General features: G+C 38.1%; 2 protein-coding genes across 2 annotated transcripts; one reads left to right on the forward strand and one right to left on the reverse strand.

The window, feature by feature from the left end:
* Positions 1–381: 381 nt before the first annotated feature.
* TRAPPC2 (trafficking protein particle complex 2) lies at positions 382–4,578 on the forward strand. The gene is made up of 4 exons (XM_010180703.1): positions 382–494; positions 2,562–2,706; positions 3,453–3,538; positions 4,183–4,578. The coding sequence occupies exons 1-4, from the start codon at positions 402–404 to the stop codon at positions 4,279–4,281; spliced, it is 423 nt and encodes a 140-aa protein (XP_010179005.1). The 5' UTR covers positions 382–401; the 3' UTR covers positions 4,282–4,578.
* A 5,022-nt stretch (positions 4,579–9,600) lies between these two features.
* Positions 9,601–13,676, reverse strand: RAB9A (RAB9A, member RAS oncogene family). The gene is made up of 2 exons (XM_010180714.1): positions 13,641–13,676; positions 9,601–10,684 (listed from the first exon to the last, which is right to left on the reverse strand). The coding sequence occupies exon 2, from the start codon at positions 10,648–10,650 to the stop codon at positions 10,045–10,047; it is 606 nt and encodes a 201-aa protein (XP_010179016.1). The 5' UTR covers positions 10,651–10,684; positions 13,641–13,676; the 3' UTR covers positions 9,601–10,044.
* Between the last annotated feature and the right edge of the window lie 330 nt (positions 13,677–14,006).

Consider the following 14,006-nt stretch of genomic DNA (forward strand, 5'->3'; position numbering starts at 1 on the left):
GCTACCTTTCCCCTTTCTGCTGTTTGTAGAGCCGCCGGGGAGAGGCAGATGGGGAGATCCTTCAGAGGCGAGTGCGCTGCGATACATCAGGGGATCGCTGCCGTCCAAGTCACTGGGGGGGGCTGTCAGGGGATGAATTACAGCATCAGTCAGCTGTAGAGTGAGCTTTTTTAGGTAGTAGTAACTACTTTCGCTTCCAGGAGATGTTCTGCTTTCTAAGGATATTTTTCCCCCTATTTGTGTATATATGTGCATATCTAAGAAAGTGGTTATTGCTCTTTAGCCTATGTTAAATATGAGTAGGAACCATGTTGGCTGATTTTTAGGAGAACTTTCTCACAGATTAAGAGTTTGTATGTAGACTTATCAGCCTTTTCTTGTAGGGTGCACTATTTTGAAGAATGTCTGGAAGTTTCTACTTTGTGATAGTTGGTCATCATGATAATCCCATATTTGAAATGGAATTTCTGCCTCCTGGAAAAGTAGAGTCCAAGGTGAGTTTTTTTCCCCTGTGGTACTCCTATGATGTAATTATGGTTTAATTTATCTTTAAATTATACAGTGTATTAGAAGCATGATCTTCAAAGTGCTGCTACTATCCGCTATTTTCAGATTTTTTAGCAGAAACTGTCACAGGGAACAGAACTCTGGAGTTCTTGAGTCTCTTCAAAATAATTTGCCAGATCATACTAATTCTTAATAAAACATGTTTTCCTTAAACATTTGATGCTGTATCGTTAAGAATATATTAGTCACTGCTTTTAGTGTGTAGAGCTTTTACAAGAGCTGCTCATTATTTAATGCTACTTACCGTCATTCCCTATTTTAAGACATCTCTATACAGGAATAAGATAAAGTAAGGAACATAAATTCGAAAGCTCTATTCAGTCCTTTTTATGCGATTAAAAAATACTAATTTTTATTTGTCTTCAGTAGTCATACTTGCTTTTAAGTAAGAAAGGTTTAAAACTTGTATTGATAAATATGAGTTTGAAAATGTGTGAAATGTAAGACTGCTGAGCAAGTGGTGTTTCCAGTGGGAAAAGAACAAATCTATCCCTTGTGATATTACATCAAAGTAAAAACAGACTTCAGAATAGAAGTGCTTGTATCTGTGAGTGTTTCAAAAATGGAAGAATATGTTGTCACTGATTTGAACGTTGTGGCATCGTCTGTATTTTGAACTAGTGTCCTATAAAAGATTGTAAATAAGGCGAGTCGGACTAGACTTAGCGAGTGTGAGGATGTGTCTGATTGTGGAAAGATTAATTTTCTTCATTTTGCTAATGGAAATAATTTGGCTCAGGTAAGCTTTTTGTCTGACTGAGGTTGAAGTACTAAATTTTCTTCTAAGAGAGAATCTAAACTTGATGTGTACTGAAGAAGAATAGTAGACATTGACATGTTTTGGCAGCTACCGCTTCTGTTTCTGAGACGTGCCATTTAAGAGTGAATTGAGTGCAGATGCACAGCTAAGCACACACATAAGCGGTTTGCATAATGTACATGGTAAATCAGCATGAGCTTTTGCCCCTTAAACTTCACTACTTAATCTTTTCTTAGTATGGCTTAATGGAACTGTTAATTAGCTGGGAAAGCTGTTAATGCCCTGAGCCAAACTTGGTTTGGGTGAAAAACAGTACACAGCGAGGTGTGAGAGTGGCATTAATAGCATCTCTGTATTATGAGAAACAGTGCAAGTCTACTTCTGTTTCCAGCCTAATAGAGGCTTATAGTATGGTTTAGTCCACTGCAACTTCTTGGCAGATGTCCTCTGATATTCTGGTTTGTATACAAAGTAAATGGCTCTTTCCCCTCACAACTCTTGTAGTGTTATAGTCAAATGCTACGATTACTCTTTGAAGGCCATCTGTGTTTATTATAGGAGGAGGTGTAATTTACATCTGCAAGCTTATATTTAATACCAGTTGCAGGATGATTTCTGCACTAGGCTCTTACAAAAAAAGAAAAACCCCAAAACAATTTAAAAATTGTATGTTTCTAGGCAAATAACCTGAAAAAAACAGAATCTTTAGGTGAGAATGTTACCAGCATATCTGTCCTCTGTATCTCTCTGTTTTCCCCATCTGTCCCCCAGCTTTTACACATTGTAACCTGTTCAATTCCTGCCATATTTGAGAGAGACATTATGGTCCAAAGAATGCTAAATTTACGTATGGTTCACTAAAACAGGTGACTGGAAAGCAGAGAAAGACTTCTATCAAGGCCTCTGTTGTGAAATAAGTTTGCAGTGGGAGATTACCCATTGGTAAATGAAAGAATTCGCACTTGAATTAATTTCTGAGCTTTACTAGCTTTTATTAGTTTTGCTGCTCTCAAGACTGTTTTTATTATGACCTTTTTATTATGACCTTTTTTCTCAAAACCAAATATGACAATATGTACTAGTTTCATTTAATTACAGGATTGGCACATGTGTGGCAAAAAACAAGGGTTTATATAACTTTACGTAACTTGAACACGGCTTAGCAACTTCAGCACTCTCTTGTTTATATTTCTCTCACTGAATTACTAATCCTCTGTCTCTGGAAATACATTAGGATGATCATCGCCATCTCAACCAGTTCATTGCCCATGCTGCTCTTGACCTAGTAGATGAGAACATGTGGCTTTCTAACAACATGTATCTGAAGACTGTGGACAAGTTTAACGAATGGTTTGTTTCTGCTTTTGTCACAGCTGGACATATCCTTCCCTTCTGTAGGAAGACCTTTTGCCTGAAAGGTTTAAGTTAGATGAAATGAGTCTGGAACAGGTTTTTCTGGCTCTTGACCACTATTTATTGCTACCTCAGGATGAAGTAAGTTGGGAGGCACAGCAGTAGTTGAGAATTGGGACCAATTGAAAAGATTTATTTTTTTTCCTTTTGGAGGAGCCTAATAAAATGTGGTGTTTACATGGAGCAGAGGAAAGAAGAATTGGGAGGGGAATAATATGAGGAGGTCTGAGGAAGCTTAGATGATTTTGTTCCCATCCCTTTGGTAGTGCTAGAGGAGAAGCAGTGAGAACCATTCTTGGTGTCAATCACACCCATCTTGAATATGTGGTGTCAAGGCTTGATCTTATATACAGTGTTTGTTGTGAAACACTTCTTATACCTAGGAAGTAACATTGAATGTCATTTTAAATTCAGGGGTACATGGCAAAGGTGCCAAGAACATCACCCACATTCAGAATTGTCTAGATTTGAAAAGAATAACCTTGAATAGAGAGGTGATTATTTTCAAATAGGGCAAATTTAAAATATAAACGTAACACTTTCTAAATTTCACTGCTCCAGTTACTTCTTTTAATGCTTCCTCCTGTAGTCACTGCTGTTTCCTGTACAGCTAAACATTTTAAGTATATGCAGAATTGGGCGTAAATGCTTATCTCAGGATATGTTAAATGTCTCTTTGTTGTAAATGGAAAATTTTTCTTAATTGCTTTACATATGAGATTTATAATGCTTCATGATGTAAGACAAGAAGATGGAATTAAGAACTTCTTTAATGATGTATATGATTTGTATATAAAGGTAAGAGCCCACTTCTTATGGTCTTACTGCGGTGCTTTAAGTGTGTTGTGCTGTACAAGCTGCAGCATGCCTGTATGAGCATGTAAGTGGTGGACAAAAACCTATACTGTCCACATGAACCAGAGTTGGTAACGTGTGACATAAAGGCTGTATTTTCCAGTAGCAGAATAGATTTTTAGGAATTATTAACAGCTGTGGTCTTTCAGAATTTATTTTCATTCTAGTCTAGCAATTTTGGGCAGTATTGTGTCAGTAATGGTGATGATGAACGCGAAGGACTGTTCTGCAGAAGCCTGCTCAAAGTATTTTGCTCTCAGAACAGGTAGCCTGTGTTCTTGCAGCCTAGTGGTGCTTCCAGCTGATGGGGCTGTTGCAAGCACTGATTAGAAGCATCACCATCTGGGCCTCCTAGAGGGACTCAAATAATATGAATTTCCAAACCAGAAATTTCCATCAGGGTCGCTACTAAGGGATGGCTGTGCACGTACATGGGGAGAATGCAAGGGCCTGGAAAGCAAGTTCAGGAGCTCTGTGCTCTGAAGTGTCACTAAATAGGCCGAAAGCTGGCAGTTGCTGCCATTTGAAGTAACATTTTTCCAGTGCTGGACGTTGTGCTTATTGATGAGTTTTTCTTCTTTCCTCAGTTTGCAATGAATCCGTTTTACGAACTCAATTCTCCTATTCGATCCAGTGCCTTTGAAAGGAAAGTACAGTTCCTTGGGAAGAAACATCTTCTAAGCTGAGTACATTAATTTCCTGAGTGATTTTTCCATACTTTCTTGCTTATTTGAACTGTAGTTCGTATGGTTAGTTCTCAGCATGTTCAATACTCATCTTCTGAAGACAGATTGGATGCTGAAGAAATCGACTTTTTTTGCCGATACAGATAACAACAGCCAAGGTTCTCTGGTTAAAACGTGTATCTTAGGTTTCCTTTTCTGTGCTATGAAAAGTAAGGTTTGAAATATCGTGGGGCTGAATAGGTACAAACAGAAACATGTGGGTGTCAGTGCATATGCAAAATGTAAGCCTCTTATACAGGGTGGGAGGAAATCAGATCTAAACACAAAAGACATCTGCAGTCGTGTGACTGAACATGAGCAAAAGGGAATTCTTGACTGCTGCCCCTGAGTGGTTAATTTTGTGTTAAACTTTGCTACTTACAGTTCTTCGCTAGAGAACTTACTCTGCAGACTAACCAGATTAACCTTACTCTTTGTGGTATTAAATCAGGTCTATATTTATTTTGTAATGTGTAATATATGTATTGTAAAGTGCTCAATAAAAATAAAAGAGGATATATCAGTGAAGCTGTCTTCAATATTTCAAGAAGTTTTAAGAAAAAAAATTAAAATTTTAAAGCTTAAAGTTTCAGACTTACCAGATGTTTTGTAGAATGCACATTTAGCTGCAGTGTTGCATTAATGAAATGAATGAATGAAGCAGACCAGAACAGCTCTATCTGCTCTGACTTTAATTCTGATTCATACATGGAGAAAAAAAAACAAACTAAATTTACATGTTTAAGCCCACCTCTTTCCATTATCTCATTTCAGCAAGTGCTGAAATTTTCTTTTGCAAATATATTTAGAGTAGGATCTTTGAACCATGAAACTCGATTTGTTGAGGTGTCAGAAAGGCAATATTTGGTCTGTCTGGCTGCTTTTGCATTGTAAAATGTAGTTAGGGACCCTTTCGCAAAACTTACCATCATTCCAAACCAGTCATTTTTAGATGGGTCATTTGGCATATTTGTACCTAATAGTTCGGTTGGTTTCACAATCTCTTAAGTTTCTTCACAATCTCTTGTGTCCTTTTGCAGCAAATCTGTATAAGCGATCTTCTTTGACTTTTTTTTTTAAGATGTCTGAATAGTAGTTTCCAAAGGAAGTGGCATGCTATTCTAGGAAGTACATTTTGCATTGTCTGTATAATTAAAGAGACCACGTGTGTATGTGCTTTAAATGTATAGTCAGTCATTACTTCTTTGTCATGTACACGGCTAAACTGTGAAAATATTCCATGAGAAAAAGAACACAATATAAAGGTTGCAATATTTACCTTAAATAAAATGTGGAATAATGCACTATGCATGTCTGTTGAGTATACTTGAAATTATTTAGGAGAAAACTAGATGATCATAGTAAGGCTACCTTGGGAATCCTTGTCTTTGCAGTATTATTTCATAAAAACTGCATTGTACAACACTTTGATCATACAATCACAGAAAGGTTTGGGTTGGAAGGGACCTTAAAGCTCATCTGGTTCAACCCCCCTGCCATGGACAGGGACACCTCCCACCAGACCAGGTTGCCCAAAGCCACAAAGGAAGTGGCCTTGAACACTTCCAGGAAGGGGGCAACCACAGCTTTCCCGGGCAACCTGTGCCAGTGTCTCACCACCCTACCTCATAGTGAAGAATTTCCCCACAGTATCTAATCTAACTCTAGCCACTTCCAGTTTAAAGCCATTACCCCTTGTCCTATCACTACACGCCCTTGTAAAAAGTCCCCAACTTTCCTGCATGTCCCCTTCAGGTACTGGAAGGCTGCTGTGATAATGTCATGTATTCCTATGTATGTTAACTGATTTTTTTAATTTTTTTTTTGCTATATCTGTGAAAGCAACAGAAACACTTGAGGTAAAACATTCATATGATAAGGAGCCATTAAGTTAGAGCAGTTATGCTGTTTTCTGCGTCTTCCCCAGTAGCACAGCGGTTGGAAAAATACTGACACTGAGGAAATACATAAATACTCACTGAGGAAATACGTTAAATAATCATATACATGGCAGTAAGAAAAGTTTTGGCAAAGATGAAAGATTAGTGCTAAGAGTTTCCACCATTTTTAGAAATTGGGTGTTTTTGTAATTGTATTCTGCTAGCACGCAGTAGGAAGTTATGTAAAATGAAAGCATTTTATCTCTTGCCTGATCTCTAGAGGTCAGTAGCCAAGTAGTGCCTGTTCTTATCCCACCCCCCATACACCTCTACTCTTTTCTCCTGAATGTAGGAATTGCAAATGGGAAAAACAGTCTAGGCTGTATGAAAATAGACTGTTACTGGCCACAGGCAAGGGAGAATGATGTGTGTGTCCTTACGTTAATCGTTACAGAGTTTGTGGTGAGGAATGTTGTCTCACAACACAATTCTGAGGGACCTTGGCTCGGTGGCTGCGATCTCCCTGTGTACAGAGGAGCACTTGCTTCTGCTTTGGCTTGTGACTTTTTACAGTGAGCTGACAGACTGCTATCTGGAGTGATAGGGGAGAGTTTTCTTGTGACCAGCTACAGTCACAAACCCGCTCTAGGACGGAAAGATACAGATCTAGCACACATCAGATAACAAACAGTTCCTCAATGGACAATGCAGAAGAGACCTCCTTTGCAAGTAAGTGTTATGTTCCTGCTCCATCTCAGAGGCTTAGGTGTAAGAATTCAAATGAAATCCATTGGAGTACAAGAAAGCAGCAGATAACCTGCATTATGCAATAAAGGCAACAAAAAAGTTTGAGTGAAAGGGACTGGAATTACTCTAAGTGGTAAAAAATCAAGCATAAGGAGATGAGAACATCAGAATAAGCAAAGAACATGAACCAGCCTGAATAAATCTAGGCTGGAAATGCAACTTAGACTCAACTTTCTGCCAGTTTCTGTTAACCTGTCATATGACAACTAAAGTAACACGTCTGAGGTACAGAGCAAGATAAAGCAACACTCTCATGCTAAGCAGCCATATACTTCACTGCAACATGAGCTGTTAGCTGTCCTAGCTAGTTTCTTCTGCCCCCTCCCATTCTGCTGTGTGATCTATTATGCAGAGCTTTCATCAAACCCACCTATTTGCCACGACAGTATTTTTTGTTCCTCACTTTAAAGGACATCTGGGATTTCGCACTCACATTACATAGTATGATCTGTCACTCTTCACAATCCTAAATATTGCTAACAGGACACCCTAATACTTGAGGTACATTAGCACGTGAAATGAAACAGTGAATTGAAACATGAGTGAGTCCCTACCTTGCCCTCATATTGAACGATACTAAGTTCTCACAAAGTACATAAATACCTGTTTCTTATTAAGCATCGTGACATTTTTTGTACCTATCATTTACTTATCATAGGACTTTTGCCTCTTTGAAGTACTTGATAGTCTCCCTCTGAGACCAGAGCCTGACCTCAGCATAATTCCTCTACTACCTTGTTTACCGTAGCATGTAAACCCCCCTTTATCTTCACTAGCTGCGTTTGTCATTAGTGAACAGTTGTGGTACAGCAGCTCCCACGGCACAAGTAATACACTTCTATTGTATTAAAGTTTTTTAAATTTTATTAAACCTACTTCTCAGGCGAAGGCTCAGTAACCACGTTGTTAGATGGGAAGGGGACAGATGGAAAAAAACAGATGGACTCTTTGGCACAAGAAAGACCACAGTGGTTTTCATCCTTAATTGTTCCCTTTTACCAATCTTATTTGAATCAGATCTGTAGCACTCTAGTCACAGTAACTTTACCTCTTGTTTTGTTTTAAACAACCTCTGCTAAAATGAACATTAAGGATGCTTTAAGCAGTAAGGTAGTAGTTTTACAACAGTTTCATAACACTAGCTTAGTAACCCCCAACTCAAGCAATCTTAGTTTTTAAAGCTTTTTGCTCTCTCAGCTTAAGAGGAATCTAGCGAAGATTTTCATCACAGATCTTTTCACTCATTGACTAGAAATTAAACTTAACAGAAGTAGCAGCTCAACCTGTATTTAGCTGTTAGGTGACTGAAGCTTCAAACATTTCTGTTGCTGTATATGCAGGATTGTAAGAATGAATTGGACTTAGAATGTATGCAAGGTGAAAAAAAGAGGTCGCTTTTAAGCAGGAGCAGCAGATCTATAGAGTAAAGTTGTCCTGGACAGGTTCAAGCGAGAATACAATACATTCAGAAAAGTGTATTAAGAGTGACAAGAAGGGTTTGTTTTGCAAGCTTTACTTCCAAATAATTACACCTGGTACAGACTGAACAGATAAGTTAAGAGAAAACTCTTGCTGTTGCTGCCGTTTGCTTTTCTATTGGAACAAAAAAGTTGTACAGAAAGCAGAGTCTGCGTGGTTTAGTGAATAACTTGGCCTGCCCTGTAGGCCTCAGACTTCTTTTGAAGTCCACAACGTGCATGCCTGTTAGCAGTCAGATTACAGATTGAAGCGACAGTGCACTATCAAGTTTGCCGTTACAAGGACAGTAAGTGCTCTGAGAGCCAACATTCAACAGCTTCTCATACATATTCTACCATCTAGCTGCAATGGAGAGCCTCAAATACACCTTCTGCAGGGTCACCTGCATTACTGCAGAACAACTGTCCGTTAAATACAGAAATTGCTTCTGTTCATCACTGTGTACAGTAATATAAAAGACATTGTCTTAAATGTGTAAGTCCATATCCTAAGATAGCAAATTAAATAAGGATCAAATTCAGCTCAAAGACAAGGTGCAGGCATTTACTTGTATTAGGGCTGAAAGCTGTCACAATCTACTGCAAGTCAAGAGCTTCCTGAGTTCTCTACGTATTGCCAATCCTTAGTTTCACAGTGCAGAGATTACTGGTAAACACATTCATAGCTTAGGTTAACAGGAACAAAAAGTTTGGAACTTTAAGGCTGTACACTCCAAGTTCTTTTACAAATTTGTCCCAATGTGAATCCCTTCAAGTGCTATTAAAGCTGACTGAATAAAGTCATATCTTTTTCATAACTAAAAATGTTTATACTTCAGTTAGTCAGATTTTTTACCTCATTGATAGAAACATGCTAGAATGGGATTTAAGGCAAAGACATGTATTAACTCCAAAAAAATCACCAGTATTTTGTATTAAACCGCTGGAAAAATTAGTACAGCATTAGAATAGTAAGTGAAAGGAAAATGGACATTAAATATGTAGGAAACGTATTTCCTACTTAAAAACCTACACAAATTACAGCAACATTAGGCAATTAGAGATGACCTGAAGGTAATTTATATTAACTTATAATAAACACATTAGAGATGAAGTACCACTCACAGCAAAAGGAATGTAGTGAGACTGAAGTTTAATATCTAGCATTGTTAAGAAACTGGCTTCTAGTGAAACAAAGATGGAATGCTGATTTCATAAAAATATACACATATAAAAGTATCTTTGTGTCTGAATTCCAGAACAGTTTCTCCAAAGTAGTGCTTCTAGAACTTTCAAGTTTTAATTATATTCAAAGTATTTATCATCTGAATAAAGTTGGCAAATTACATTCTTATATTAATATTTTTACCTGACACCTTCCTAAACAGAAAGTGTCACTAATTCAATAATGGGTCACTCATGAACGGACATTTTTCTCTTGCTTCTCCAAGAAAGCAGCAGAATATTACAATTTTCATATTAGAGTGAAACCCGTTTGTTATTTTATCTACTACGTCTTCCCCATACTTTTATAGAGCAAGCTAGTCAAAAGTAATTTGGCCAAAAAACCCCACTTTAAGTCAACAACAAGATGAGCTGGGTTTCGGTTTCCGATGAAGGTTTACTGTATCTGTTTGAATGAAGTGATCTGATCTGTCTTCAGAGGCTAGAACTCTTCTAACAGCTTCTTCAAAGGCTGCCGCAACGTTAGTGGCGTCTTTTGCACTGGTTTCAAAATAGGGATGGTTGCCATTATTTCTGCACCAGTCTTGGGCTTCTTCAGTAGACACTTGCCTTTCATCGATATCAACTTTGTTACCCAGTATCACAAACGGAAAACTTTCAGGCTCCTTGACATCTGCATAATAAATGAATTCTTTCTTCCAGTTGCTTAAGTTTTGAAAGCTTTGAGAGTCATCCACGCTGAAAGTTAGCAGGCAACAGTCAGAACCTCTATAGAAAGGAGTCCGCAAGCTCCTAAAGCGTTCCTGACCTGCTGTGTCCCATATCTGCATTGTAACAGAGTGTCCATCGACTTCCAACTCTTTATTTAGAAATTCCACACCTATTGTATGAAACAGCTGCGCATCAAACTTGTTGGTGACATATCTGTTCATAAGGGAACTCTTCCCAACTCCGCCATCTCCTAGCAGAATTACTTTAAGGAGCGATGATTTTGTTGCCATTGTTACGGGAACAGATCCTCCAGGTTTCCTAGACCTGCAAAGATTAAGAAAATCATTAAAAAGGGAAGAGTTATGGCCAGAAAATTTTACACACACAAATATCTGGAATGTGTTGAAGTCCACCAACATCAAGTTCCACGTACAAAAGCAGGAGGATGATGCACAACAGGTGAAGTGTAGATACTCATAGTAAGAACACCCACTCAAGAATATCATGCGTTTCATAGGTGCCTCTGTCACACACTGCAGCCTGTATGGCATTCTAAGCAGTTTCCTGCATCAATTGCTGGTTTGTCACTTAAAACCCCAAAATCCTCCAGCGTTTGTGCAGATAGGGTATCGCATCACATCCAACAATTGCAACGATTCATTTACGTTCACTTGAACAAGCTCCATGGGAGAAAGTGGAGCAAGAGAATTTTATAGAGCACGTGTCTCCAACTAGTCACTTCAGTGCCATATCTCATCAGTAAAGTTGTTTCGGGTTTTTTTTTTAACATACAAAAGTGAAGAAGAAGCTTTAGGGATAAAGCAGGACACTATCTGTTATACTGGAATTACTGCTGCACTTCACCCAAAATTGCAACCAGACAAGGAATTTTACATCAACTCACAGGGAACACAGTTATCTACAGAACAAATGCACATGCTGTTATTTTATTTTAGAAGTCAGGTGAGCAGGTACTGACTGGTATACAAACATTCAGTATTTAACACCTTACTCCCTGCAGAACAGCCGTGATGAATGGAATACCATAACTACTACAAAAGCAAATTCACTGCTGCTACTTCAAATGCTACTCAAGATGCCAAATACTGAGGCCAAGACCGAGGCCAAGCCTACCCTGACAGGTCAGTTCATAGATGTCAGCTTCCTGTGGTAAACCTGTCAAGAAGTCTGGAAGCGCCAGTGAAGAGCCTGGCTGCCAGCACAGGGAGGGCGAATTAGTGACACAAGTGAGGCTTTTTTTACTGTCAGATTTTGGTTATAATGAATTTATTTTTTTTAACAAAAAGTAGTTAACTCGTTAGTGTTTTGTGCCAGCCCATGGTTTGCCCTCATTACAGTAGTGTCATCTAATACTGTAAAATAAGCATTTTGATTGCCTGTGGGTGAGGTTTCATTTTAAAGAGCCCAAGCTTAAATTTCTGTATGAGGAAAACTATTATTCTGTACTTACCCGTTACTAAAAGAGCTCAAAGTAATTCAGCTTAAACATGCCTCTCTGAAGTGAGTGTCTACTTAAAATGGAAATGGGTCATAAGTTGCCTGGTCCGTCTCCTTCTCCGAGGGAAGGAATGCAGTCTTGCTAGTTGTAATTAGCGTTACTGGCGTATACATCACCCACAGAGTATGGCTATGGAATTAATACCTGATACAAGCTGGCATGAGAGTCATATGACTGTGCTGCTTTAGAATCAAGGCCTACATTAGAAGTGAGAAATTTCAGGAATTTTTTTCGTCTTTGACTTTCCATCTGTGAATGTTTGTTAAACACAATCTACAGCTGAAGCCTGAGCACAAAGAAATTGCAAAATATAAGGAACAGTAGAAGTTTCCATTAAGAATTTGTTCAGAGCCAGTAATTTTATTCATTCATAGTGTGCAATTAAAAACAACGTTCATAAATCCTTAATATTTCTACAGGTTTGTATCACAACAATGTTAAAAATGCTCAAGTGCTACAAGTGGGTTGTTCATTTACCTTCCACAGAGCTATGGGATAATTGGAATGGCTCAGGATGTGAACCTTTTTATGTGTGTGAAAAGCCTCAGAGTGACCAACCTACTTGCAGATGATTTCTACATTCATGCTGAAATATTTAAAATGGTCCAGTGTCTTCACTTATCTTCCTAATTCCTACCATTGGTTAAAGAATAAGTTACTTGAGCCATGCTTTTAAATAGTAGCGTCTTAATAAATAATGCATTCATGACAACAGAGGGTACTGAATGTTTCCCTGTTCTTCCTCTTCAGTGTAGGAACAAGTTACAATTATTTTTTTTCTCTGTCCTACTGAAACCACAAGTTCCCTAGAAGGCAACGTTAATAAAAAACTGACATGTTGTTCTGACTGGTACTATGCACTTGGTTCTTTATCTTCTACAGTCTGAAGAACTGCAGTTATTATCATTACATTTTTCCATGAAGCCACATTTTAAACAAAATATAAGAAAGGAAACTGTTAACAGTATCTGGTACTTTTGTGCATCCAAAACCCAAGTTAATTTGCACAATTCATGGAGCATTACAGCAAGGTCTAGGAGGCTGATGACCATAAAAATACATTCACAGGGCATACAATTATAGATCAGCCACAAACCATTAAAAAGTGTCTTTTCAACTAGAACTAAACTGGTCTTTCTACACAAAGGCTAGAGAAAGAGTCTTCCCAGGACTGACAAGCACATATCTGCAGGCAACATCACTCTTCAGGCTGTTCTGCTTTCACAGAAGAAGCTGTCATGCTCACCTAGCATTTTATGTTTCTGTGAAGTTTTTAATCCAAGATAAATGGGATGTATGTTCAGTCATGTAAGTATATACTTACAAGCTGGATCTGAAACAGCAAAGCAGCACGTTTGAAGGCATTAAGCAGCATTTTTGGTTGGACGCAGCAAAGACTTGATACAATCACAGTGGGTTTTGACTATATGAAGCATTTGTCTGCAGCCCCACTGATTACGTGATTTAGAGTTTCTGCAGAACCAGGATGGTAGTGTTCATCACAGTAGGCTGCTGCATTTTTTCCACTTACACATCTTTAAATAAGATTTTTAAAGGGTTCAATTTTTAGAATTGCCTTTTAAGTTATAAAGCTTTAATACTCCAACAAATAAAATAACAATAAAACCCTTAAGATGCCTGGAGAATTAGCATTATTTCTCCTATTACAGACTTCAAACTTATCTATATAATGTGCTTTTTTGACCATCTTTTTGGAAGGAACAGTCAACATCTGATACCGTATTTCTGAAGATTTATTACCTTAATAGTTCAGTTTAACTCATCATTCAGCATCTGAAAATAAAACAAAAACTTAATTTCCAATGTGCATTTGATTGTTTTAACTATCTTCACGAACTGCAAGTCACCACAGAATTACAAGTAACTATTTGTTCCAGTTATTTCATACATTAAACTAACTGTGCAGCACAGTAAGGTAGTCTCAACCTAGTACACAGCGCAGTCTGTAAGGAAAAGGTTCTTCCCTTGTGTTCTCTATGATTTCAATACTCAAAGACACTCAGAGCAAATAAAAAGCTATCCCACTCTGGCCCATTTTGATAATCATCTCTGAATGGCCTCCACTAACTCATAAGGACTCAAGCTCTTAGACCACCGACTTCGGCA

Source organism: Mesitornis unicolor, unplaced genomic scaffold, assembly GCF_000695765.1.
Source record: "Mesitornis unicolor isolate BGI_N332 unplaced genomic scaffold, ASM69576v1 scaffold12190, whole genome shotgun sequence".
In the NCBI taxonomy this organism is placed as follows: domain Eukaryota; kingdom Metazoa; phylum Chordata; class Aves; order Mesitornithiformes; family Mesitornithidae; genus Mesitornis; species Mesitornis unicolor.

Coding starts and splice junctions, on each gene's coding strand:
- RAB9A (XM_010180714.1), bottom strand. CDS start 10,650: ATGGCAACAAAATCATCGCTCCTTAAAGTAATTCTGCTAGGAGATGGC.
- TRAPPC2 (XM_010180703.1), top strand. CDS start 402: ATGTCTGGAAGTTTCTACTTTGTGATAGTTGGTCATCATGATAATCCC. Junction 2,707..3,452: donor TGCTTTTGTCACAGCTGGAC/ATATCCTTCCCT, acceptor TAATTGCTTTAC/ATATGAGATTTATAATGCTT. Junction 3,539..4,182: donor TATATGATTTGTATATAAAG/GTAAGAGCCCAC, acceptor TTCTTTCCTCAG/TTTGCAATGAATCCGTTTTA.